This window comes from Arachis hypogaea, chromosome 3 (genome assembly GCF_003086295.3).
Source record: "Arachis hypogaea cultivar Tifrunner chromosome 3, arahy.Tifrunner.gnm2.J5K5, whole genome shotgun sequence".
Lineage (NCBI taxonomy): Eukaryota > Viridiplantae > Streptophyta > Magnoliopsida > Fabales > Fabaceae > Arachis > Arachis hypogaea.
Genome location: NC_092038.1, coordinates 134,707,065 through 134,730,160, shown reverse-complemented (window position 1 = coordinate 134,730,160; position 23,096 = coordinate 134,707,065). Strand labels below are relative to the sequence as shown.

General features: G+C 29.4%; 1 protein-coding gene across 2 annotated transcripts; it reads left to right on the top strand.

The window, feature by feature from the left end:
* Positions 1 to 1,692: 1,692 nt before the first annotated feature.
* Positions 1,693 to 3,851, top strand: LOC112734056 (homeobox-leucine zipper protein ATHB-23). Of its 2 annotated transcripts, none has more exons than XM_025783240.3 (3): positions 1,693 to 2,619; positions 2,695 to 3,083; positions 3,157 to 3,851. In XM_025783240.3, the coding sequence occupies exons 1-3, from the start codon at positions 2,496 to 2,498 to the stop codon at positions 3,562 to 3,564; spliced, it is 921 nt and encodes a 306-aa protein (XP_025639025.1). In that variant the 5' UTR covers positions 1,693 to 2,495; the 3' UTR covers positions 3,565 to 3,851. The 2 variants fall into 2 exon arrangements, with proteins under 2 accessions (XP_025639025.1, XP_025639026.1); XM_025783241.3 differs by having other exon boundaries at positions 1,965 to 2,619; positions 2,701 to 3,083.
* The last annotated feature ends 19,245 nt before the right edge of the window (positions 3,852 to 23,096 follow it).

The following is a 23,096-nucleotide window of genomic DNA, read 5'->3' as shown; positions in this document are numbered from 1 at the left end:
ATTTTTTTTAGGTTTATTTGAGTTTTTGTATAATCTTTATTTTTTTCAATTTATTTTATACTAAATTCTTATTTTGCTAGAATTTAACATAAATATGTTTTTAGACTTTTTCATTATAAAAATTATAATATTATGTCATGAAATATTTTTTTTAAATTTAAACTAATAAAAAATATACATAAATAATTATATATCTAACCATACATAGCATGAATAGTTGAACAATGTACTTTTAACGACTCTTTTTAATGTATATAGACGAAAGTTCATTTCCCATATGGAATATGTGTGGGTCATGAAATTTTATATATATCTTGCATGCATTGGTTTGGTACACTTGATTTCATCCCAATGTATGAAAGTTAGGATTAAAAGATAAAATAAAATACTGCACTAAAATATATCAAAATCGTAGTACATGATATGATGTATGTACATATATAGGCCCTTTTTTTACTCTCCGATGCGAAAACTATTACAAAGAATTAAATTCATGACTCAAATAGAGACAATAAACGTTGGTGCTTGGAAGGCCGAATTTAATTTCTTCGGTGTTTAGTTTTGTCCTTGTCTCTCATAAAACCAGCTCATAACATACATATGGCCACAATAATAATAAACCAATAACAAGAAGAGAAAAAAAAAACACCTTAAGTTAAGTTAAGTTATTATTATTAGAGAGCATCCAAATCTTGAACTCTACAAGTCTTTTATATGGTAACGGCATTAATAATAATTTGATTTGTGGTTGACTTATTTTGTAAAGTAAACTGTAAAATATTAAGCACATTGGCATGTATATATTTTATTATTTAATTAAGTAGCTGACTAATCTGATTTGACAAATTGTACTATCAATTTCTAAGATTAGTGAAAAATGTATGATGCGTTTATCGCTTATTTGATTAATTCGAGTAAAAATATCTATATGAACATATGAATATAGATTTAAAAAAAAAAATGAACAAGCATCAGAATAGAATCCTGAGATAGTTGTTTGTAAAATTAAATATGATTTTCACGTCTCTATAGTGCATACATATTTAGGGTGTGAAGTAATTAAGTATGGTATTGAATGTGTCAATTTTGGTATGAAATTACCTTGCATAGTAGCTATAGTAAGAGAAGCAGTGGCCACGTGTCATATATATATATGTATGATAAAAGAAAAGGACAAACAAAACCAGCTCCACATACCCTTCTTAGCTTTGGTTTCCAACCCTCATCACGTTCACATCACATAACACACACAAATTCAGATTTATTTTTATACTAAATCAATTGTATGTATCAAACTTTAAATTTCACCGAGAAATTAAAAACATAGTAAAATAAAAAACACATTTTTTTTTTATTATCTTAAATCTAATTTATATATTTTCTGTCTTGAAATACTTACTAATAAACACAAGGCGACTTATATGGGATGGTAAGGGGTTGAAATGGATGCAAAGGGATAATGGGTTGATGCGAAAGAGCTTCGTCCTAATGCACGATACTTGTTGGTGGGTTAGGTAGCAAACCCTGCCCCTCTTCCATTGGACCCATCCCCTAGATTCCTCCCTCTTTTTTTTTTTTTTTTTTTAATTTAAAAAAAGTGACAACAATTTCATGTTTTAATTTGGATATATACAAACTATTAAAAAGTTTATATTATATTATGTTATAGACAACTCACATCTCATTTTCCTTAAGTAACCTCTAGCTTAATCCATAGAATGAAAGATAGCATGAAAACTATATGTTTATTATTACCATCACAATTAAGTTAAATGTATTTAGGTTTCTTTTACTATGGAAAATTGTGAATAGGAGCACCTACCTCTATCTACTAGCTTTTTAGTTATGATTTAAAATTGAAACATTAGGAGATTTCATGTTTCTTAATTTGACTCCGAATTCACCCACCACTTGGAATAAAAAATAAAAAATAAAATAAAACCAATGAAATGAAGGACATGATTATGAAAAGGTTGTAGCAATATATAGCAAGTCTATATAGAAACATCTTCTTTCTCTTTTGCAAAGAAAATATAAAGTAGAAAAAAAAAATGAAGTGCTTGTCTCCTAAGTGACACACTGCTGGTTTATGATTAGGAAAATAATTGCAAGTAATGAGCTAATAATAACACATGCACACACTCCAATGGAATATTAGCCAGGTTGATGCACAGAACCTACATTCATTTTTTATTTATATGCTTATTATTCTTTTTCTAAACACTAAACGTCATTTTGACATCTAATTACATAAAAGATAAAAACTTTATAGAAAAAAGAAAGAGAGGAAAAGAAGCAGTGATATATATTATTGAAGTTGATGTGTGTAGAGAGAATAGAATTATAGATTCAAACATATCCCCTTCTCTCTTTTCTTTCTTTCTTTCTCCTTTTCATCTTCCAAATATCCACATAAGAGAACAAAACCTCTTCCAGAAACTGATGATAAGGTATATATAAAACAAGGCACAACACAAGCTTCGCTTCACAAGAATATGGCTTTCTTCCCAGCAAATTTCATGTTACAAACCCCACATCATCATCACCAAGATGAACATCAACCTCCACCATCACTCAACTCAATCCTAACTTCATGTGCACCTCAAGAGTACCACCACGGTATATATATTATATGTGTATAGAGAGAAAGAGAGAGAGAGAGAGATATATTGTAATTATGCTGTTGTGATGCAGGAGCAGGAGGAGGAGGGTATCTAGGGAAAAGATCGATGTCATTCTCAGGGATAGAGGTGGGAGAAGTGGAAGGGAATGGAGGAGAGGAAGAGGTGTCAGATGATGGATCACAGGCAGGGGAGAAGAAGAGGAGGCTGAACATGGAGCAAGTGAAGACACTTGAGAAGAGCTTTGAGTTGGGGAACAAGCTTGAACCAGAGAGGAAAATGCAGCTTGCAAGGGCTCTAGGCCTTCAACCTAGACAGATTGCTATTTGGTTCCAAAACAGAAGAGCCAGATGGAAGACCAAGCAATTGGAGAAGGATTATGATCTTCTTAAGCGCCAGTTTGATGCTGTTAAAGCTGATAATGATGCTCTTCAAGCCCAGAATCACAAGCTTCACACTCAGGTTCTTTCAATTGCTTCCTTGCATGGGATATTTGGACATAATAATAATAATAATTTCCACTTTGATTATGCAGATAATGGCACTGAAAAGTAGAGAACCAACAGAATCAATAAACCTAAACAAAGAGACAGAGGGATCAAGCAGCAACAGGAGTGACAACAGTTCAGATATCAAGTTGGATATATCAACAAGGACACCTACTACTACTACTACTACTTCAGCCATTGACAGTCCTCTATCCACTCATCAAAACAACAACAATAACAGCAGAACACTGTTTCCATCACCATCAAATAATGCTGCTGCTGCTGCTGCCACTGCCAGGCCAACAGAAGTTGCACAGCTTTTTCAAACCACTCCACATCATCATCATCATCATCATCATCACATGGTCAAAGAAGAGAGCTTGAGCAACATGTTCTGTGCCATTGATGACCAAACTGGCCTCTGGCCATGGTTAGAGCATCAAAATTTCAATTGAGAAAGAGAGAGAGTGGATCATGAAATCATGACTGAAAGGGGTGCTAGCTGTTGATAGATCAATTTGCCATGCTGGTTAGTCATCAGTTTCTTGGATTAAACCCCATGTTTTGGAAAACTTGATGCATTGCATAAACAAGGAGACTATATTATTATCATGATGATCAAGTAGGATTTTTTTGCGATTGGGCTAGACAAATTTTTGTATAAAAGGAATAAAGGGCTAGTCACCTTTTTTCTTTTCTTTTTTTTATTTCACTCAATCAACTGAATCAGTTTTCTTCAAAACTTTCAGAGTTAATGACAAGATTTCCAACTAAGTCATAAAAAAAAAAAAAAAAAACTGTGCTTCTGATGGTGCCTGATACGAGACATTATTAGCCAAAGTGCCACTAAAATAAAGGCAGATTCTCTTCTTACCATTTTTTTTTTCTTTGCTTGCTTTTTTATATATCAAACCTTAATTATTATTAGAACTGTTTTGAGCAATTTTTATTTCCTATTATTTTTGCTTGCATGGCCATTGAATGAAGCTATATATATACATATACTTTATAAAAAATGCTATTAATTTATTTTAATATATATTTTATATTAATAATTAATTTTAGTATACACTTACCAGATTAATACTTTATATCTAGTATATAGTATACAGTGCATAGGTATGTGATTAAATTAAGAAAATTTTTGTTGTTACATTAGTTGATATTTATTATAGTTATAATTTAGGGTTTTATATTTCATTCCGTAATAAATATATACATGTATGCATATCAACCAATAAAAAAAAATTTCTTTCATTTAAAAAATCAATGTAAAATTAACAAGAACAAAACAAGGAATTAAAACAAGAAAAGAAAAATAAAAGAGGGGAATCAAGCACACATTCCAAGAGGAGAAAGAAGACAAAGAGATAGAAAAGAGTTGTGGGGAAGAAAACAAGGAGAGTTGGAAAATGGTCATTCTCGTGAGTGAGACGCTGTCGATTTTTGATTTTTTTCTTTTTTGTTATAAATTTTTTTTTCTGGTATTGGTGACAAGGGAATGGCGAATGGGTCATCATTCATCAACATATTCATCGTCATACAAGGGAACTTCTTCAATCCAACAAAGAAAAAAAAGCACTGGATTTGGCTTATTGCATTCATGCATTCTCCTCACTATGGAGAAGAAAAAAAAGACACTTGTAATATTTTTTTAACGGTGAAAACTCAGGTGAAGTCGTTTCACGTGAAGTTGATACTTCAGAATCGTTAGATGAAAATTTAGTCAAATCAATCAAATTATCTAACGGCTCTCAGGTATCAACTTCACATGAAATCGACTGTACCTGAGTTGCCACCTTTTTTAATATGTTTTAAAAATAATCAAAATAATTTACTTTTAACTTTATATTCCTCAGCAAAAATAACTATATATTATTAACATGAAACAATTCTTCTTCTCTAAGTGCAGTGGTAGTAGTTCATGTGTGATCGATCACTGTCTCTCGCTTTGAATCCCCCCCCCCCTTCCCCCTTTAGAATCTTGTGTGTAATTGCAATAATGCAACCTCCCTTTTAATTTTCAGGTCACTTCTTTGGTTTCTCTCTTTTTGTTGTAATAAGGGAATTTGACTAGTATAAATTAACACACTTTTAAAAAATATTAGAATTGAGATTAAGTGAATCTAATTCAATTATAAAAATTAATTTATGGAGTTAGAGATATTTTATATTTATAAATTATTTTAAAAATTTTATCTTTGATAAATATAAATTTTAAAATATATATTTTTTATATTAAAAAATAATAATCTAGAACTTAAATATTTGTAGATAGGTGACTAACAACATTAAATTAAAAAAAATTTAATTTCATATTAGAATTAAAATTAAGTAAATTTAACTCAATCTAAAAATTAATTCATAAAATAAATAATATCTCATATTTATAAACTATTTAAAAATTTTACTTTTAATAAATATGTGACTTGTAATAAAAAGGACAAAAATAATATATATATATTCAAAACTTCTGAACAAAAGATCCAATTTCTACTAATCCTATGTTAGTTTTCTTACATTTTCTCTATCTTGTGTTGTGTGTGCCTATTTGTCCTAAGTTCTTATTTGGTTAAGTTTATAGTGTTAATAAGTTGGTGTTTAATTTTTTTAATTTATTTTTTATAATAAAATTTTAAATTTTAAAAAATTATTTATTTTTTATATTTTTAAATTAAATATTATTTTTAATAAATTAGATATCATCTCTTAAATATTATAGTAATTGTTTTTATTTTTTAGTTTGAATTGTGCGGATAACATAACATGGTTGGCAGAGTGACTGTGGTCAAAATAATTGCACTGAAAAGAAAGCATATTGCTGTAAGATTGTCACAATCCATTTAGTGAAGATACTCTGATGATTCTTACGTCACAAATATACTGTTCATTACCATGCAAATGTCATTGGATCGGAGAAACTTCAACTCATCATGTCAATACATGCTGCTGTGCAATTAATAAAAGGTCATTGTTACGGTATTTTTAAAAGGTGGTACATAGTTTACTAAAAAATATTAAAAGATAATATTTAATTTTAAAATATTTAAAATTTATTATAAAAAATAAAATAAATAAAAATTAGATATTAAATAATAAACACAACAGAATTCAGTTCACTTTGATAAAACTTCAACGTTTTAGTAATTGATAGATTTGTGTTATTATACACATTATTTTACAAATATTTTTATATATTTTTTCTTCTTTTATATAATAAATATAAAAATTAAATATGTATTTTTATTCCCAAAAAAAAAAAGAAAAAATGTACCCACTAAAATATACCGAAAATTAAGACAGTGCAAATAATGCCAAATATAATTTCTTGTTTTAAAATATACATGACTACTAATTATTTTTATATTGCTAACTTGGTATATAAAAAATTTTTCACACGTTTATTATTTCAGAAAAAAACATCTTGGCTTCTCTTCATAATCATTGATAGTTACTAGATTGTTTGCTAAATAATTTAAGAAGTATTTTTAATTATGAAGAATCTATTTTTTGAGTGTTGTTCTTTTAAGGTTACATTTATTAGCTTAAAAAAATAAGAGGTAAATTTATTTATTTTTTAATCACAAGAATATTTTTACAAAAGCAATCTAAATACTTTTAAAATTAACTCCTTTTTTTTTTATATCTTTTTTCCCTCACTACAATAAAACATTGTTCTTGTGGTGCCTAAAAGTCCCTATCTAAACAGGTTCATACATCGTACATGTAAATGTCATTCTAGTGGCAAACCAAATCCTAGAAGGAATATATTTACTTTATAGATGTATAAATTAGCTTAAATTGAAAGGAATATATTTACTTCATAATCGAAGAATTTGTGTGAGAATGATAATTTTTATACAGAAAGAAATAAATAATTTAACTCATTATATAAATGTAATACGGCATTATTTGTTTGTCTAATTTACACAACCCCAAAATATCTCTGTTTGTTTTATGTATTTACTCCTTTTTTTTTTTTTTAAACAAAGTAGCTCAACACATCAAATGGAGCGTTTGAAGAATAACAACCAAGATTAGCAATTATGAAAACGAAAACTAGGTAACACAAGAACGATAAATTTATCCTTTGTCATCTCCGGCATTGCCATCAACAACAAAAAGGATCCACACCTAACCACTCCTTGTAGTTTGTACAGCACAAATGAGAAATCTCTTCAACCCGTTTTCCTTTATGCTGGAAAATTCGTGCATTTCTTTCAAGCCAGATATTCTAAATAATCACACAGAAACACACTATCCAATTCTTACGTACCTCCTTGTTATGGGATATCTCTGTCCAACTTAGAAAATGCTCCTTCAAAGTCTCTGGGCATGTCCATTGCCTACCAACAAATGATAGCCAAGTACACCAAACCTGCCAAGAAAAATCGCATCTAAGAAACAAATGGTAATCATTTTCCACTCCTTTGTTACATAACACGCAAGCAACATCTTCCTGGTTGATAACCCCAAACCGACTCAATTTCTCCTTAGTGTTGACCTTCCCAGTCAAAACAAACCAAACAAAAAGTTCAATTCTCGGTGGCACTAGCCCCTTCCAAATTGTCCTGATAAAGCTGTAACTTGTTATATCTTCCGGCCTGCAAAACCTGAGCAAACGAGTTAGTAGAATATACTCATTGTTTATCAAATTTCCACACAACTCGATCCTCTCTGCCATTAGCAAGTTTGACCAATCGAAGTGTATCATGTAGCTGGTTCACTAAATCCAACTCCCACTAAAATAGATCCATGCACATGCAATTCACTTTCAAATTAGTGTAAAAAAAATATTAAATGATCAGTATTTTCTATATAAAAGTTTTATAAATTAATCAAGTAGGGAATATTTTTTGATATAGTAACAAAAAATTTAAATATATTTGTTTCAACTAACAAAAATGAAAAGGATAAAATTGTCCGATCCGAATATTGATCTAAAAATGTTGCGGTTCATAAACTTTTTCCATAAACTAAATCTAAAGTTCATTATGTAAAAAAAAAGAGATGATTTGATTTTCATTTTAAAACAAATATTTCAAGTTAATTATATAAGGAATTTTGTGAAATGAAGATAATGCGAAGAGAGATGAGTAACCGCTAACCTTATCCAGCAGCTAGATGCATATTTGATATTGAGATTACAGAGAATAACTAATAATAATTAATTAATAAACAACGCATGTGACAACATCTGCGGCTGCTTCGAAAGTATCGATTTCTATATTAAAGTAATTCACTGTTATGCTTATGGGATCATGTGAACCATAACGCATGAAGATTTTGTCATTTTAATTTGACAAGACTTTCTACGAAGCCAACTATATCATATAATTAATTAATTAATTAATTATATTAGGCTAAAGTTCTGTCTGGGGACATAATAATAATTAAATAACTCATCTAAAGATCGATTTAGTGGCCACGTGCTTGATGATTCCTAAGTGAAAATGTCTGATAAAGTGGTTCGGATTATTATTGTGAGAGCCATCTATTGCGCATTCCCTCATGTTTGGGGATTATATGTGACTCTTCAAATGTCAATCTGCAATCAATAATTTTGATTCATACAATTAAGTTTAGATAAAATCTTGCTTAGAGTTATTCTGTCAAAGGCCACTTTAAAAAATTATGCTAGATTTTCTTATGAAGGAACTCTTTGATGACAAGCTTATCCACATATGTATGAGGTGTAAATTTTGAACAAAATATATATACAAGGTTAGGTCATGTGGCCAACTATGCATTACGATTTATATTAATTATTATGGATATAAGTATAACCAAACTGGATTGTTACTGTTCAGATTCTGGAATAATAGAGAAATGTTATATTTTATAAGATGGGATATATGTTGAAAATAATTGTATTTCAACCTTTTATTTGGAAAGATTGTTTATTTATCATTTTCTTCTTTTAATAGAAATGTATTTAATACCATTTAATCCTTCCAGCAATAGACCGGGGTTTGACTCCTGGTAAACGTAACCCAAGTGATATTTTTTTGTTGTTCAAAGTATTTTTTGGATTGGCAAGTCCATGACTAATTTATTGCAAATTTGAGTTTTATTTAAGAGTTTGTCATCGGCCAATGAATTACTGTATACACAAGACGAAATTTAAATTTCTGACATTTATTTAAACCGATAAGTGAACTAATCACTTGACTAATCCAAATTGATTATGCAAGTGATATTTAGTGGTTAGAAATATGAAAAAAAATACGAAGGTAAATTCTTTTAAATCTTTCAAAGATTGATATGTTTCATACTTTCATTACTTTTTTTTTTCTGTTCCCGCTATGTTTATATCCTTTGTAATAAACATAATTTTGATACTAGTATTTTGTTTAACAATCAAATATGTGTTCTTTTTATTTTATTAATTTAAATATATAATTAATTAGTAACAATCATATTTTTATAGATATTAAGAATGTTTGGTATATGAATAGTGCTTTTTTTTATCTAATACTTAAAAAGATATTAAAGGGAAAATAATGAATGTGGTCATTTCACAAAAAAATGGCGAAAAACCTTTCTTTTCGTTTATAGACAATTTTTTTTCTAAATTATAATTTTTTTAAATGTTAAACTAGTCATTTATCCGATCCTTCAACTTAATTATACGAACCACATTTTATTATGAGGACACATTCGGTCAAAAACATCATAATCAAAAGAAGAAGAAAACGATCACTTTTTCTTTCTTTCTTCAGTTTTGGTCAGAAAAAGGTCGCTGGTGCTTTTTTTGCTTTTGGTCAGTAGGTCGCTGGTGATTATAAAAGGTATCAAAAACCAAAGCAACTATAAAATAAAAAAAAAACGTACAGTTTGCAGTGTGGGCTGTGATATTCATCATGGAGGGTGGCCCATTTAGCCTTTCAGCCCTCGCAGTTGGCCCAACTAAAGGTTTTGTATGGTTTATTTTCAGTGTCTCAACATGACCAAAAAACAATTTTCAGTGTCTCAACGAGAACACAAAAGCAACCAAATTACTAAATTATGGCATACTTTAAATCCACTGACACCAAGTAAGGAAGGAAGAGATTGGAAGGCAGTGTTTACGTTTTTGGACCAGCCTCCAAGTAGGCTTAAGTTTATTTTAGATGAAGATAGTCGTGGAGTTTGCTTACCTCAAACAGTAAATGTTAGATAACTTGGACCTTTGGCCTCCAGCTTACCAAAAAAAAAAAATTTAACTCCGTCAGTTATTTAAGTCCTTTGTTCTATCAACTCTAACCGAAGATAAAATGATCCCTGACTCCCTTTGTTTGGAAACGACACCTTCTCTCTTAATTTCCATAATATCTCGTATAACCCTAACATTCATAATCTTCTTTTTCACCTTTACAGTCTTTTTCTCCATCTTCTCCTTCCTCCTCTTCAGCTCCAAAATGAAGCCATGGTGTAACTGCCACGCGTGTTGCACCTATCTCAATATGTCATGAACCACACACTTTTCAAATTTCTGTGACTGATACACCCACCTCCTCTGTATTTCGCCCACCAGAAGCATCCACCTCCACGTCCTCAATAGCAGCATCACCTCCAACTCCAACAACGTCCACCACATCCTCAAGATCAAGTTCTATAACTACCCTAAGGGCACGCCTTTCTCCACTCTCCGACAATAAATATAGATTGTTGGATATTAGGACATCATGAGAAGATTCTCCTTCAACATCATATAAAAAATCTCATTTGAAATAGACCTTAAGTGTTTCATTCCTTCTCTCCCGAAGTCCAAGCTGGCAGACAGTTTCGACCTCACATTCAAGCTATCAGTACAACGAGCAATGTCACCGTCATCGCTCATATGAAAACTGAAGTGATTACGGAATATTGATTCGGAGAAGAAGATGAAGGAAGCGATCAGAGTGGTGGACAATGCGGCCATGGAGATGATAGGACAGAGGAGGAGGGAGATGGCGACGATAACAACGACGGGTCTTAACAAATCGGACTTGCTGTCTAGATTCATGGGATCCATCGAAGACGACAAGTACTTGAGATATATAGTCAATAGTTTCTTGAGTATGAATTGGTTGAGAACAAATTGATGATTTTTCGTCTTGTGAATATTGAAGTTGCAGAGTGTGCACATATAGCTTGAAGTTGCAGTGTTAGACTGTTAAGGTTATGCGAGATACGATGAAAATTAGGGGAGAACAATGTTGTTTCTGAACAGAGGGGGTCAGGGGTCATTTTATCCCATGTTAGAGTTGCCAGTAACTATTTTATCCTTCGTTAAAATTGACGGAACAAAAGACCTAAATGATTGACAAAATTAATTGTTAACGACCAATTGAGTAATTAATTTTAGTTGGAACTAAAGTGTTTGATTAAAAAATTTTAAAGACTAAAATAAATAAATACTTAAAAAAAAAAACTATTTTTTAACCAATTATTTTTTTATTTATTAAAACATTTGGCACTGCTGCACTACAAGACTTGTACTACTGACATAAATATATGCCTTGTTAGAAGGTGCATTTGGGTTGATATACAAACTTAGGAAAAATATGAATTGTAGAATGAAAAAGAAAATTAAATAAATTACGAATACATATACAAACTTAGAATTGTTGGCTACTAATTTTTTTTTCTACGGTATCTCCTAATTTGATAGGTAAAGGGCTAATTTAACATGGTACTGAACTCTATTTAAGAGTTTGTCGTTGGTGAATAGATTGCTGCATGCATAAAAAAGAATTTAAACCCCTGACACTTACTTAAGCAGACTAGTGAGCTAACCACTAGACCAACCCAACTTGATTTGTTGGCTACTAATTTTTAACCCAATCAAAGTTTATCTTTTAGTGAGTAGAAGCCTGATCATAAAATCTACAGTCGAACCTCGACACGATATTTAAATAATCTAATATTGCATTAGAAAGTAATATTGAGATTAAGAGAGCAAGAATAAGAGATAAAAACAGAGAAATAGAGATTAAATTAAGTTTTTATATTGTGTTTGAGGTATTAAAGAGATTAAATTTTGTGTCTCAAAATTAAAATTTTAATTTGAGTCTCTAATCATCAAACACAATACTCAATCCCAATTTTCAGTTTCAGTATCAATTCCACAAAACAACCGCAATCTAAATAACTATCATTTTTAACCTTCGTGTTTTTTTTAGGATAAAATATATTTTTTGTCTTTGAAGTTTATTAAAAGATTTAATTTTGTTTAAGAAGTTTTTTATTTGCATTAAATATATTCCTAACAGTTAAATTTTCAAAAAAATTAAGACGAATTCAACAATAATACATAATAACTATGTTTGATTTGCTTGTATTGAATATTATTCTTATGAAATTATTACTGAATTAGTTATAATTTTTTTTTTCAAAATTAACCGTTAGAATAAATTTGACAGAACTAAAAAATTTCTAAGACAAAATTAAAATAAAAGAAAACTAAAAATTATCTAAAATTTTTGAAAAAATTTAAAAATAAAAAATATATATTTTTGTTTGTAGTAAAATATCAAGCAAACACGCCAAAAGCTTGATGACTAATTCCTCAAATATTATAGAAACATAAAGTAAACGACCCTTCAAAGTAAGTAAGTTTTATTTTTATCCTCCAAAAAAAATCGAACCCAGGAAAAATAATTAAAGGACATAGACCTTTGTTCATATGTACTAACTTGTGTTGTTGTTGTTTTTTTTTTTTTTAATTCAGACTGTCCCTACAAATTTTCAAAAATAATCCACGGGCTAGGTAATGAACATGTGAAATGGATCATATAGATATATGCATACAAAAATTTATTTGCTAACATTAAAATTTTAAATTGAAAACTTCCACCTCAAGGATGGGCGAAGCTCAATTCGGATGGCTCAATGCAAAAAAATGAAAAAGCTGCAGGGTTTGGAGGACTTCTAAGAACTCATCATGGTAAGTGGATTGGTGGATTTGTCGTTAATATTGGAAGTTGCCAAGCAACTCAAGCGGAGCTATGGGGTATTTATCATGGTCTTTAAATTGCCTGGGATATGGGTATGTGAAGAATGATGGTAGAGACAGACTCCCTAGAAGCGTATGAATGTATTAGCAAAGCCTCCCAAAGTTGCAGAAATTTTAATACCCTAGTGAATAGAATTGCTAATCTAAAGGAAAGGTCTTGGGAATTGACTTTTTACCATATAAATAGAGAAGCCAACACCTGTTCAGATTGGATGGCAAAGAATGGAGTTAAATATATTGCTGGAGTACATTTTATAGATAATCCTCCTCTTGACCTCAAATTGTTATTAGAAGAAGATTGTAAGAGAGCTAGTATTGTAAGATTGGGTTTAAACATGTAACCCGTTTTTTTTTGGGACTTAGGCCATGATGAAATACCAAAAAAAAAAATTTTAAATGAAATTCTGATTCATAACAGATTAAAAGATAAAAAAATACCGTAAAAAATAAAAAAAATCTTCTAAAAGAATTAGTCAGTTTACATTAACTTAATTTTGTACTTAAAAATCTATTATCTATTATATTCTATTATATATTAGTAATTTTATCACTAAAATAAGTCATATGTCACTCTTTTATTGTAATTGAAATCAAATCTTTTCCTCTAAAATCAAAGAATTCTATCTTCCTTTATCTCCTTTTCTCTATCTCTCTCATTTCTTTATACATCCTATCTCTCTTATATATCATTATCAATAACTAATTATAAATTTGATAATCAAAATGTACAATATAATATTTTTAATTACAATTAAAATTAAAATTAAAATATAGTTATATTATATTACTAATTTAACAACTAAAATGTATCACATGACTTTCTCTTATTAAATTTGAAATGAAATATTTTTCTCAAAAATTAATAAACTCCATTTCTCCATTTTTTTATCTATCTTTCTCCCCTTTTCTATTTTTCTATACCCTTCCCACTCTATATATAATTTATAATTTATATTTTTTATTATTAATTTGACAAACCAAAATATATCATAAGATATTCTTTTATTTCATTTAAAATAAATTTTTTTCTTGCAAAATTAACAATTTCTCTCTCTATTTTTTCTTTATTTTTCTCTCATATTCTCTATCTCTCTACATTTCTATTCTACAAAAAATAAAATTAATAAAATGATATAATTCAAATAAATTCATAAAATTATAAAAAATATATTAAATTTATAATTAAATATAATTAAAAAATAATCTCATAATATTATTCACATTAAAAATATTATTATTATATATTTTTTATTTAGTTTTAAATTTTTACTGTTTATCTTTCTAACTATATTTTATTTTATTTTTTTCAAATATTTATTATATGTAATTTAAAGAAAATACTAATGTTATAGTTAATAATTAAAATCAAAATTCAATTATTTAAAAAAAATTAATTTTAAGTTAATTTTATAATTATTAATATAATTTTTTATACTAATATCTAATTATAGAGAGAGAGAGAATATATCATTTTTAAATAATAAATATGAAAATTAATTATTGTTTTATGCAATAGACTTAATACTTAATCAAATGTAAAAATATACACATTAAATTCTTTCAAGTTTTAGATAATGAATGTTAAAATTAATTATTAGTAAGAAATTAAACTCTTTCACATAAAAATAATACCTAAAAAATTTATTGTTTAATTTTTTATCTATGGAGATCATGATCTTCTTTCGCGATAGAAATTTTTGTCTCCTACATACGATTTTTTTGTAAATATAATTTAATTTTATAAAATTTTTGTGTTATAATTTATAATGTGAAAATAAAATTGATGTAATTTTAAAAAATTTATATTTTTATAATGTTATTACGGTTAAAAATATTAGTTAAAACAATATATGCCTTGCCCATGGACAATATAAGATAACTTCCTGGAAATTTCTTAATACGTTTGGAACCTCATCTGTACATTATTAGATTAATTCACTTCACCTACCTTTGTCTGACTTCAATTTTACTATTAACTCATTTTAAAGTTACTATATATATTCCTTGTCTTCATTATAAAGGCTTATGGGCAAGAAGAGTACTTGAATTGTGCATTGCGTTTTAGCTGAATCTAAGGATCAACAAAACAAAACAAACAGAGATTATGCTAACTTTATTTCATGCCCTAACCATAAGCAATTAAGCATATAATTATATTTGGGTGGTTATATATAATATATTATTGTATTTCGTGAACACTAAGCAACCCTACTTTAGGCTTATTAATTATTCTACATATAAACTACCACTATACTATATCATGAGCGGAAATTTTGAGATCTGAAGAAGTGTCATTTTCTTGGGACATGACCAGAACTCGCACATTATCATCATTATTGGTAAACCCCATGATATAGATTTTCTCTTGGCCAAATTAAATTAACATGTCTTAGTCCTCATTCTTTAATGCAAACAAGAAGATTTGAGATTTGAGAGGTATCTACAAACCTAAAGCTATAGAAAAAATGAGTGATCCAACTATGATATAATTCTAACTTTTCGGTGAGATAATCAAGTCTCTGCCATAAATATGACAATTCATTACAACAACAAGATTATTATTGCATGAGAAAATATAGGTAAACAATATAAATGTTGAATAATGTGAACAATAATTTAAAAAAAAATTAAATTAATTATTAAAATCAGATTTTTAATTTATTAAAATAATTAATTTTTAAATTTAAATTATTAGGATTAGGCAACGTAATCTCCTTCGTTACATTACATTTTCATTCTATCTCAACTCTCCTCTCTCTCCTCCAATTCAAGTTTTCTCCTTCCACCAAGCTGCGACAAAAATGGCGCCGTAGCTTCAACGGGATCAACCTCAGCACCGTTATCAATCAAGACCTCAACGCTCTCCACCTTCCCTTTCAACGCAGCCTAATGCAAGGCCATCCACCCATTTTGGTCCCTTCCATTAACGTCCACTCTCCCAACCATCAAACAGCTTACCATCCTGTGCACGTCCCTTGCCTTCGCCACCTGAAGCAGCACGTCCCTCCAATGCAGCAAATCCCTTAATTCCACGTGTCCATTTTCCATTACTATCGCAAATGCTGTTTTTTCCACTCTATCCACTGCGCGCTTCACGTCGCACTCACATTCCGTTAACAAACTTGCCAAGGCTCCCAACTGCCCTTCCGACGCCGCACAATGCAACGACATCCACCCCTTGTTTTTACTTTATTGTGGTCAACTCATAATATGCTGGATGGTCATTTTAGTAGGTATGCAGATGATTATTTTAATTCTTACGTGGATGGTTATTTGATTAAAATGAATTTAGTTAGATACAATTAAAATATGCTGGATGTTTAATTCATTGGGTATGCAGATGATTATTTTTATCCTTAAGTGGATGGTTATCCTTAAGTGCCGATGAGAGTTCTTGTTGACGAACCAGCAGCGGTGAGGAGGATTCCGACAGCGACGATGAGAGTTAGTTGGCGACCAAGTGGCGGTGTGAAGAACCCAGGAGGCGACGATGATGTCTAGTGAGGGAGAGAGTGACGCTGGCAAAAGAGATTGGTTGGTGAGGCACTGACGGCAGAGGCTTTGGTAGAGAAGCTGTTATTTTGGTAAATTATGGTGTAATAGATGATTAAAATTTTTGAATTATTAAATGAGATTTTTTTTTGTTGGATAATTTAGGTGGGGTATTTTTTTTAACTTTATTGAATCAAATTTTCAGTTCGTTGTTTATGTTGTTTAAATTTTTTGTTGTCTAACTAGCAAAACCGTGAATGTATATAATTTCTTTAATTAATTAGTGGATTTCATTCATCAAAGTAACATATTTTAAAAGCATTTAGTCCATTAAATCGAATAATACTACATGAAGGTATATAGCAAACATGGGAATCTTGTAATCTCAAAAAAAGGACACAACAAAAGGAAACAAAGGATGGGAATATAAGGAGGGATGCATAGGATTCCCAAATTCTCTTTTCTTTTCTTTTTATTTTTTGGTTTGCAAGTGCATATGCTAAGTAGAAAAGATAGGGAGAGAGCAAGTGAGAAAGTGAGTGAAGTGAAAATCCAAAGCACTTTGGAAATGGTGGCTCCAATATATCCAAAAGTAATAGCATGGTTCCCACAATGCTATATAGGAATTCCAAGTAGAAGTAAACCGACACCAACATCTACTATACATAAAGCTAGAAAATTTAGATAAAGATATATAATTACAGTTCATTATACATATATATGCTTCAAATTTTGTTCCACACGTGGGACCTTTACTTCCCCTCTTTTTTTTTTTTTTTCCTTCAGTATGTAATGTGATCATCAATCAAAGTTTTTCTTTTGAAAAAAAAAAGACCTCTTCTTGGCTTAAAAATAGAATTAAAGAAAGGCAAGGACTTAGGAGGGATAATGTTATATGTTAGTGGCAAGTTCTATTTGGCAAAGAAAAATGCATGCTTAACAGCATAAGTTTTATTATTAGTATGCCCAAATTTTAGTATATATGCATCTCTCAAATTTGATGAGTGTTTGTTTTGGTTGCTGAGAAATTATCAAACATTATAAGTAGAGTAAAACACACTCTTGTTTTGGGCGTTTTTTTTTTTCCCGGTAGATCCTAAAATTCATTTTAACCAAAAGGACATGATAAAGAGCCTAAACAAATTTTGATAAGAGTTTTTAAGAATAAAATTTTAGGTTAGAGATTTGTACCAAGAATAATAGTAATAATAATAAAAAGAAAATTAAAACAATGATATTGTTGTTGTGAAGACAAGGCACAGACTAGAAGACAATGCAAGTTAATCTTGTCCAAAATTCATAAGGCAAGTTGCTTACAAAAACATACAAAATTATTAAGAGTCCTAATTCATTCGTTTAATTATTTTTTATTTTCAAATAAAAAACTTTTATTTTTTTAAATCTTTTTTATGTTCTTAGAAAATAACACCTGATTAGAAGACTAAATGAGGTATGAGATTTTAACTTCTTTTCTCAACATGAGCTTTTTTTTTTCCATCCTAAAATATAGTAAACTCAAAATTGTTGGTCCTAACTTTATATTTGTTGTGCTCTGTTTCCCTTGCTTATGGTTTTTGTTTTATTCACTGCAAAACAAATGAGCTGAATTATTAGTAATTAACTATTTGCTCATTGTGTGAACTATGATGAGGCATTACTATCAAATTATAAAAACTTTATGGTTTCATTTGTAAAAGTTGAATTTGGGACCTGTACTGTGGTATATCAAGGCCTAGGAAAAGAAAATTATTTTTTCTCGGTATTCATCAGTTCGGCAGGTTAAAAATTAATTTATCACAAATTAAAATTTTATTTAAAGATTTATTATTGGCTAATGAATTGTTGCATGTATAAAACAAGATTCGAACTTTTAACACTTTATTTAAATGAACTAGTAAACTAACTATTAAACCGACTAAAGTTGGTTTTGGAAAAGAAAACTTTATCAAACACTATTTGAACTATATTTCAATTAGATTCTGCATGCTTTTCTGTTGTTATCTATCATATGATTCACCTTTAGATTAAGGTGGGAAAAAATTGTACGTGATGACTGATGAGTGTAACATTTTATTTTATCATGATTAATTTAGGATTTCAATTCCTATCCAATAATAAATAAAAGCACATAAAAAAATTTACTATTATAATTAAGATTTAGTTATTTTGTGTCTTAAGAATATATAATAAAATTAATATTAATGAATATTTTAAAAAATTTTTTAATAAATATAAAACAAATATCGAAAAATTAAATTTTTTATATTTATTTTAATAAAAAAATTTTAATTTATAATCTTAACCTGGGTAATAAGGACACAAGATAGGTAATGAGCCATATAAATTATTAACCAAATTGAATTCCTAGCTACTATATATAATGATCTCTTGCTACATACGAGGACATAAATAGGTAAAATGATGAGCTAGAAGAAATTAAAAGCAAAGGAAGCATACCGTATAACGGTAGGTTCTGGTAATAAAGAAAGAGACCCATATGCATATGCGTGCTATCATAAGCTCATTGAATTTATTTTTAGGCTAATGATTCTCATTCCCCTTTTGTTGAGTTTTGGATTGAAGGTCCCCACGTTTTTTAGTTTTTGTCTTTTTCTTTTTTCTTTCCCAATTTTATGTTAATTAAATTATGAGTAATTATTAAGAATTTTATTTTATTTTTTAATTAAAATATTAATATTTAAATGAATAAAATTTAAATATATATCATTTTCGAAAATATAAAAAAATTAAAACTTTTTATTTAAAATTTAAAAGATGAATAAGAATTTTCATTTTGGATAAATATAGATTTACATATCATATATGCATGAGGTACGTGAACTGAATTGCTGGAATTAGCTTAATAATTAGGTTGATATGATGGAGGTTTACAAAATGAGAGTACATAAATTAATAATAAAAATATTATTTATATATTAAAATTAACTATCATATATTTATATATAAATATATATTTGTATATAAATATATAATTTAATTTATTTTTAATATATATTTTATATTGATACTTATTGTGACGAAGATGCTATGGATAAAAGATGCTATGGATAAGAATGAATGTCTATTAATGAATAATGTAATTTTTTTATACTGAGAGGAACAAGTCTTTATGTCGAAGGAAATTAATGAGGTTTGAAAAAGTAAATTTTGCTTGCCTATAAAAATATGTACAGGACAAATAGAATATACACAAGCAAGTAATAACAAAATAGTTTCCTCTCTCTTTATACTTTCAAAATATCCTCTCTCTATACACTTTACTAAATATATTAATATATATATATATATATATATATATATATATATATATATATATGAATTATTTTTATTATATTGAAATAGTAATTATAGTGAATATTACTACTAGAATTATCTAATTATACTTCCATATTTTATATTTGTTATCTCTTCCTTATTTATTTATTTAGTTATTTTACAACACGTTATCAACATGAGACTCTAATCAAATTTTTAGGAAGACTCAGTAACAAATTTTTAATAAGTCGAAGCTCTCTCATCTTGAATTTAATCCTCTTGATATATCTGGAAACAATTATCTATCATGGATATTAGATACTGAAATCCATCTTAATTCAATGGATCTTGGAGATACCATTAAGGCTGAAAATAATGCATCCTAGAAGGATAAAGCCAAAATCATGATTTTTCTTCGTCGTCATCTTGACGAATGATTGAAAAATGAATATCTCACATTAAAAGATCCTGCAGATCTTTGGAAACACCTTGAAGAAAGGTACAATCATAAAAAACAGTGATACTTTCTCAAACCCAATATGAATTGACGCACTTGCGTCTACAGGATTTTAAATCCATAAATGAATATAATTCTGCAATATTTCGAATCACCTCACGAATGAAATTATGTGGGAAAAAGATAACTGATCGTGATATGTTGGAGAAAATTTTCTCAACCTTCCATGCCTCGAATGTGCTCCTGCAGCAGCAGTATCGAGAAAAAGGATTTAAAAAATATTCTGAGTTAATTTCTTGCCTTCTTGTTGCTGAACGCAATAATGAGTTGCTTTTGAAAAATCACGAAATGCGCCCAACTCGCGCTGCCCCATTTTCTGAAGTAAATGCGGCAAATTACCCAGAAGAGGTAAATGGCAAGGTTTTAATAGTAAGAAAAATTATAGAAGGAAAATGAATTATATTCAAGAGAGAGGATCTCACCAGAAGTGGGATAAAGAAAGAAATATTGGGCAAAATAAATTAACAGAGGATAAGTATTTTTGTTGTGGTGGAAAAGGTCATTGGTCACGTACCTGTCGTACCCCAAGGCACCTAGTCAATCTTTACCAAGCATCTTTGAAAAAGGATGACAAAGGAAAGGAAACAAATTTTGTTTCAAATGATGCTGAAAATTCCACTACTCATTATGATGTATTTGATTTCTTTGAGGACCCTGAAGGAAATATTGGTCATTTGATCAACGATGGAATAGTTTAATATGTGGGATTGTTAAGTATCCATGTAAATAAATAATGTAAAGAACTTATTGTTAAGTTTTTATTTTTTATGTATTTAAATTTCAAATATGATGTATACAAATAATGAAATATTAATGTTTATATTTTGAAATCATTAAATGTGTCAAGTTTTAAAATAAAATTTTAGTATATGACATTATTTTTATGTATAGCGTTTTTTAGAAAAATAATTCCGATCAAGTATTCAATTTAACTGTGCATACTATTTATTTTATTATTATTATTTGTCTTTAAAGAAAATGACAAGGATATGTAATGAAGATGTATGCCTTGCGGATAGTGCAAGTTCGCACACTATTCTCAAAAGTGATATATATTTTACCCATCTTGTGCCAAAAGAAGAATATGTTAATACTATTATTGGCTCAGGCAATGTGATTGAAGGCTCCGGAAGAGTTATAATTTTGTTTTCCGGAGGAACAAAATTCATAATAAATAATGCATTATTATCTACTAAGTCTCTAAGAAACTTGTTGAGTTTTAAAGATATTTGCCGAAATAGATATCATGTTGAGACAATGAATGAGGAAAATCATGAGTATTTATATATCACAACTCATGATTCAAATAAGAAAGTTATATTAGAAAAATTACCCTTACTTTCATCTGGGTTATATTATACCAAGATTAGTGCAATTGAATCACATGCCACTATAAACCAGAAGTTTACTAGTCCAAATGAATTCATAACTTGGCACGACCGATTGGGTCATTCGGGAACAACCATGATGTGGAGAATTATTAAAAACTCCCATGGACATTCACTAAAGAACCAGAAGATTCTTAAATTTAGTAAGTTTTGTTGTGCTGCATGTTCTCAATGGAAGTTAATTTTAAGGCCATCACCAGTAAAGATTGGATTTGAGTCTCTTGAATTCCTAGAAAGGATTTAAGGTGATATATGTAGACCTATCCATCCACCATGTGGATCATTTAGATATTTTATGGTCCTGATAGACGTATCTTCGAGATGGTCACATGTGTGCTTACTGTCTTCTCGCAACCTGGCGTTTGCGAGATTACTGGCTCAAATTATTCGATTAAAAGCACAATTTCCAGAAAATCCAATCAAAGCAATTCGTCTTGATAATGCTGGTGAATTTACTTCCCAAGCTTTTGATGCTTATTGTATGGCTAATGGAATAAGTGTTGAACATCCAGTAGCTTATGTTAACACACAAAATGAATTAGCAGAATCACTTATTAAATGTCTCCAATTGATTGCTAGACCCTTACTTATAAGAACAAATCTCCCAACCTCGGTTTGGGGGCATACTATTTTACATGCCGCAGCACTTATTCGTTTGAAGCCAACGAGTTACCATCAGTTCTCTCCTATGCAATTAGCTTTTGGCCAACAGTCAAATGTTTCCCATTTAAGAATATTTAGGTGTGCGATATACGTTCCCATTGCACCACCTAATCGCACCAAAATGGGACCTCAAAGAAAATTGGGGATATATGTTGGATATGATTCTTCCTCTATAGTGAGGTATCTTGAGATACAAATTGGAGATATATTTAAAGCCCGGTTTGTGGATTGTCATTTTGATGAATCAAAATTTCCAACATTAGGGGGGAGAGAATAAGCTTCCTGAAAAGGAACTTAATTGGAATGCATCATCGTTGATGCATTTAGATCCTCGATCAGGGCAATGTGAACTAGAAGTTCAAAAGATTATACATTTGCAAAGAATAGCAAATGAATTGCCTAATGTATTTTTCGATACAAAGGGGATAACCAAATCTTATATACCAGCGAAAAATGCCCCAATTCAAATTGATGTCCCAGTTGGACAAATTGCCACCGAAACAAATACACGCCAGAAGCGTGGCAAGCCTATTGGTTCCAAAGACAAAAATCCTCGAAAGAGAAAAGAGGTAAATACTATTCCTGTTGAAAAAGACATAGTAGAGACACCTGCAGTTGTCCAAAATTCTGATATAGTTTTAACGCCAGAAGATGTTCAGGTACCTGAAAATT

Coding starts and splice junctions, on each gene's coding strand:
- LOC112734056 (XM_025783240.3), top strand. CDS start 2,496: ATGGCTTTCTTCCCAGCAAATTTCATGTTACAAACCCCACATCATCAT. Junction 2,620..2,694: donor ACCTCAAGAGTACCACCACG/GTATATATATTA, acceptor GTTGTGATGCAG/GAGCAGGAGGAGGAGGGTAT. Junction 3,084..3,156: donor ATCACAAGCTTCACACTCAG/GTTCTTTCAATT, acceptor TTGATTATGCAG/ATAATGGCACTGAAAAGTAG.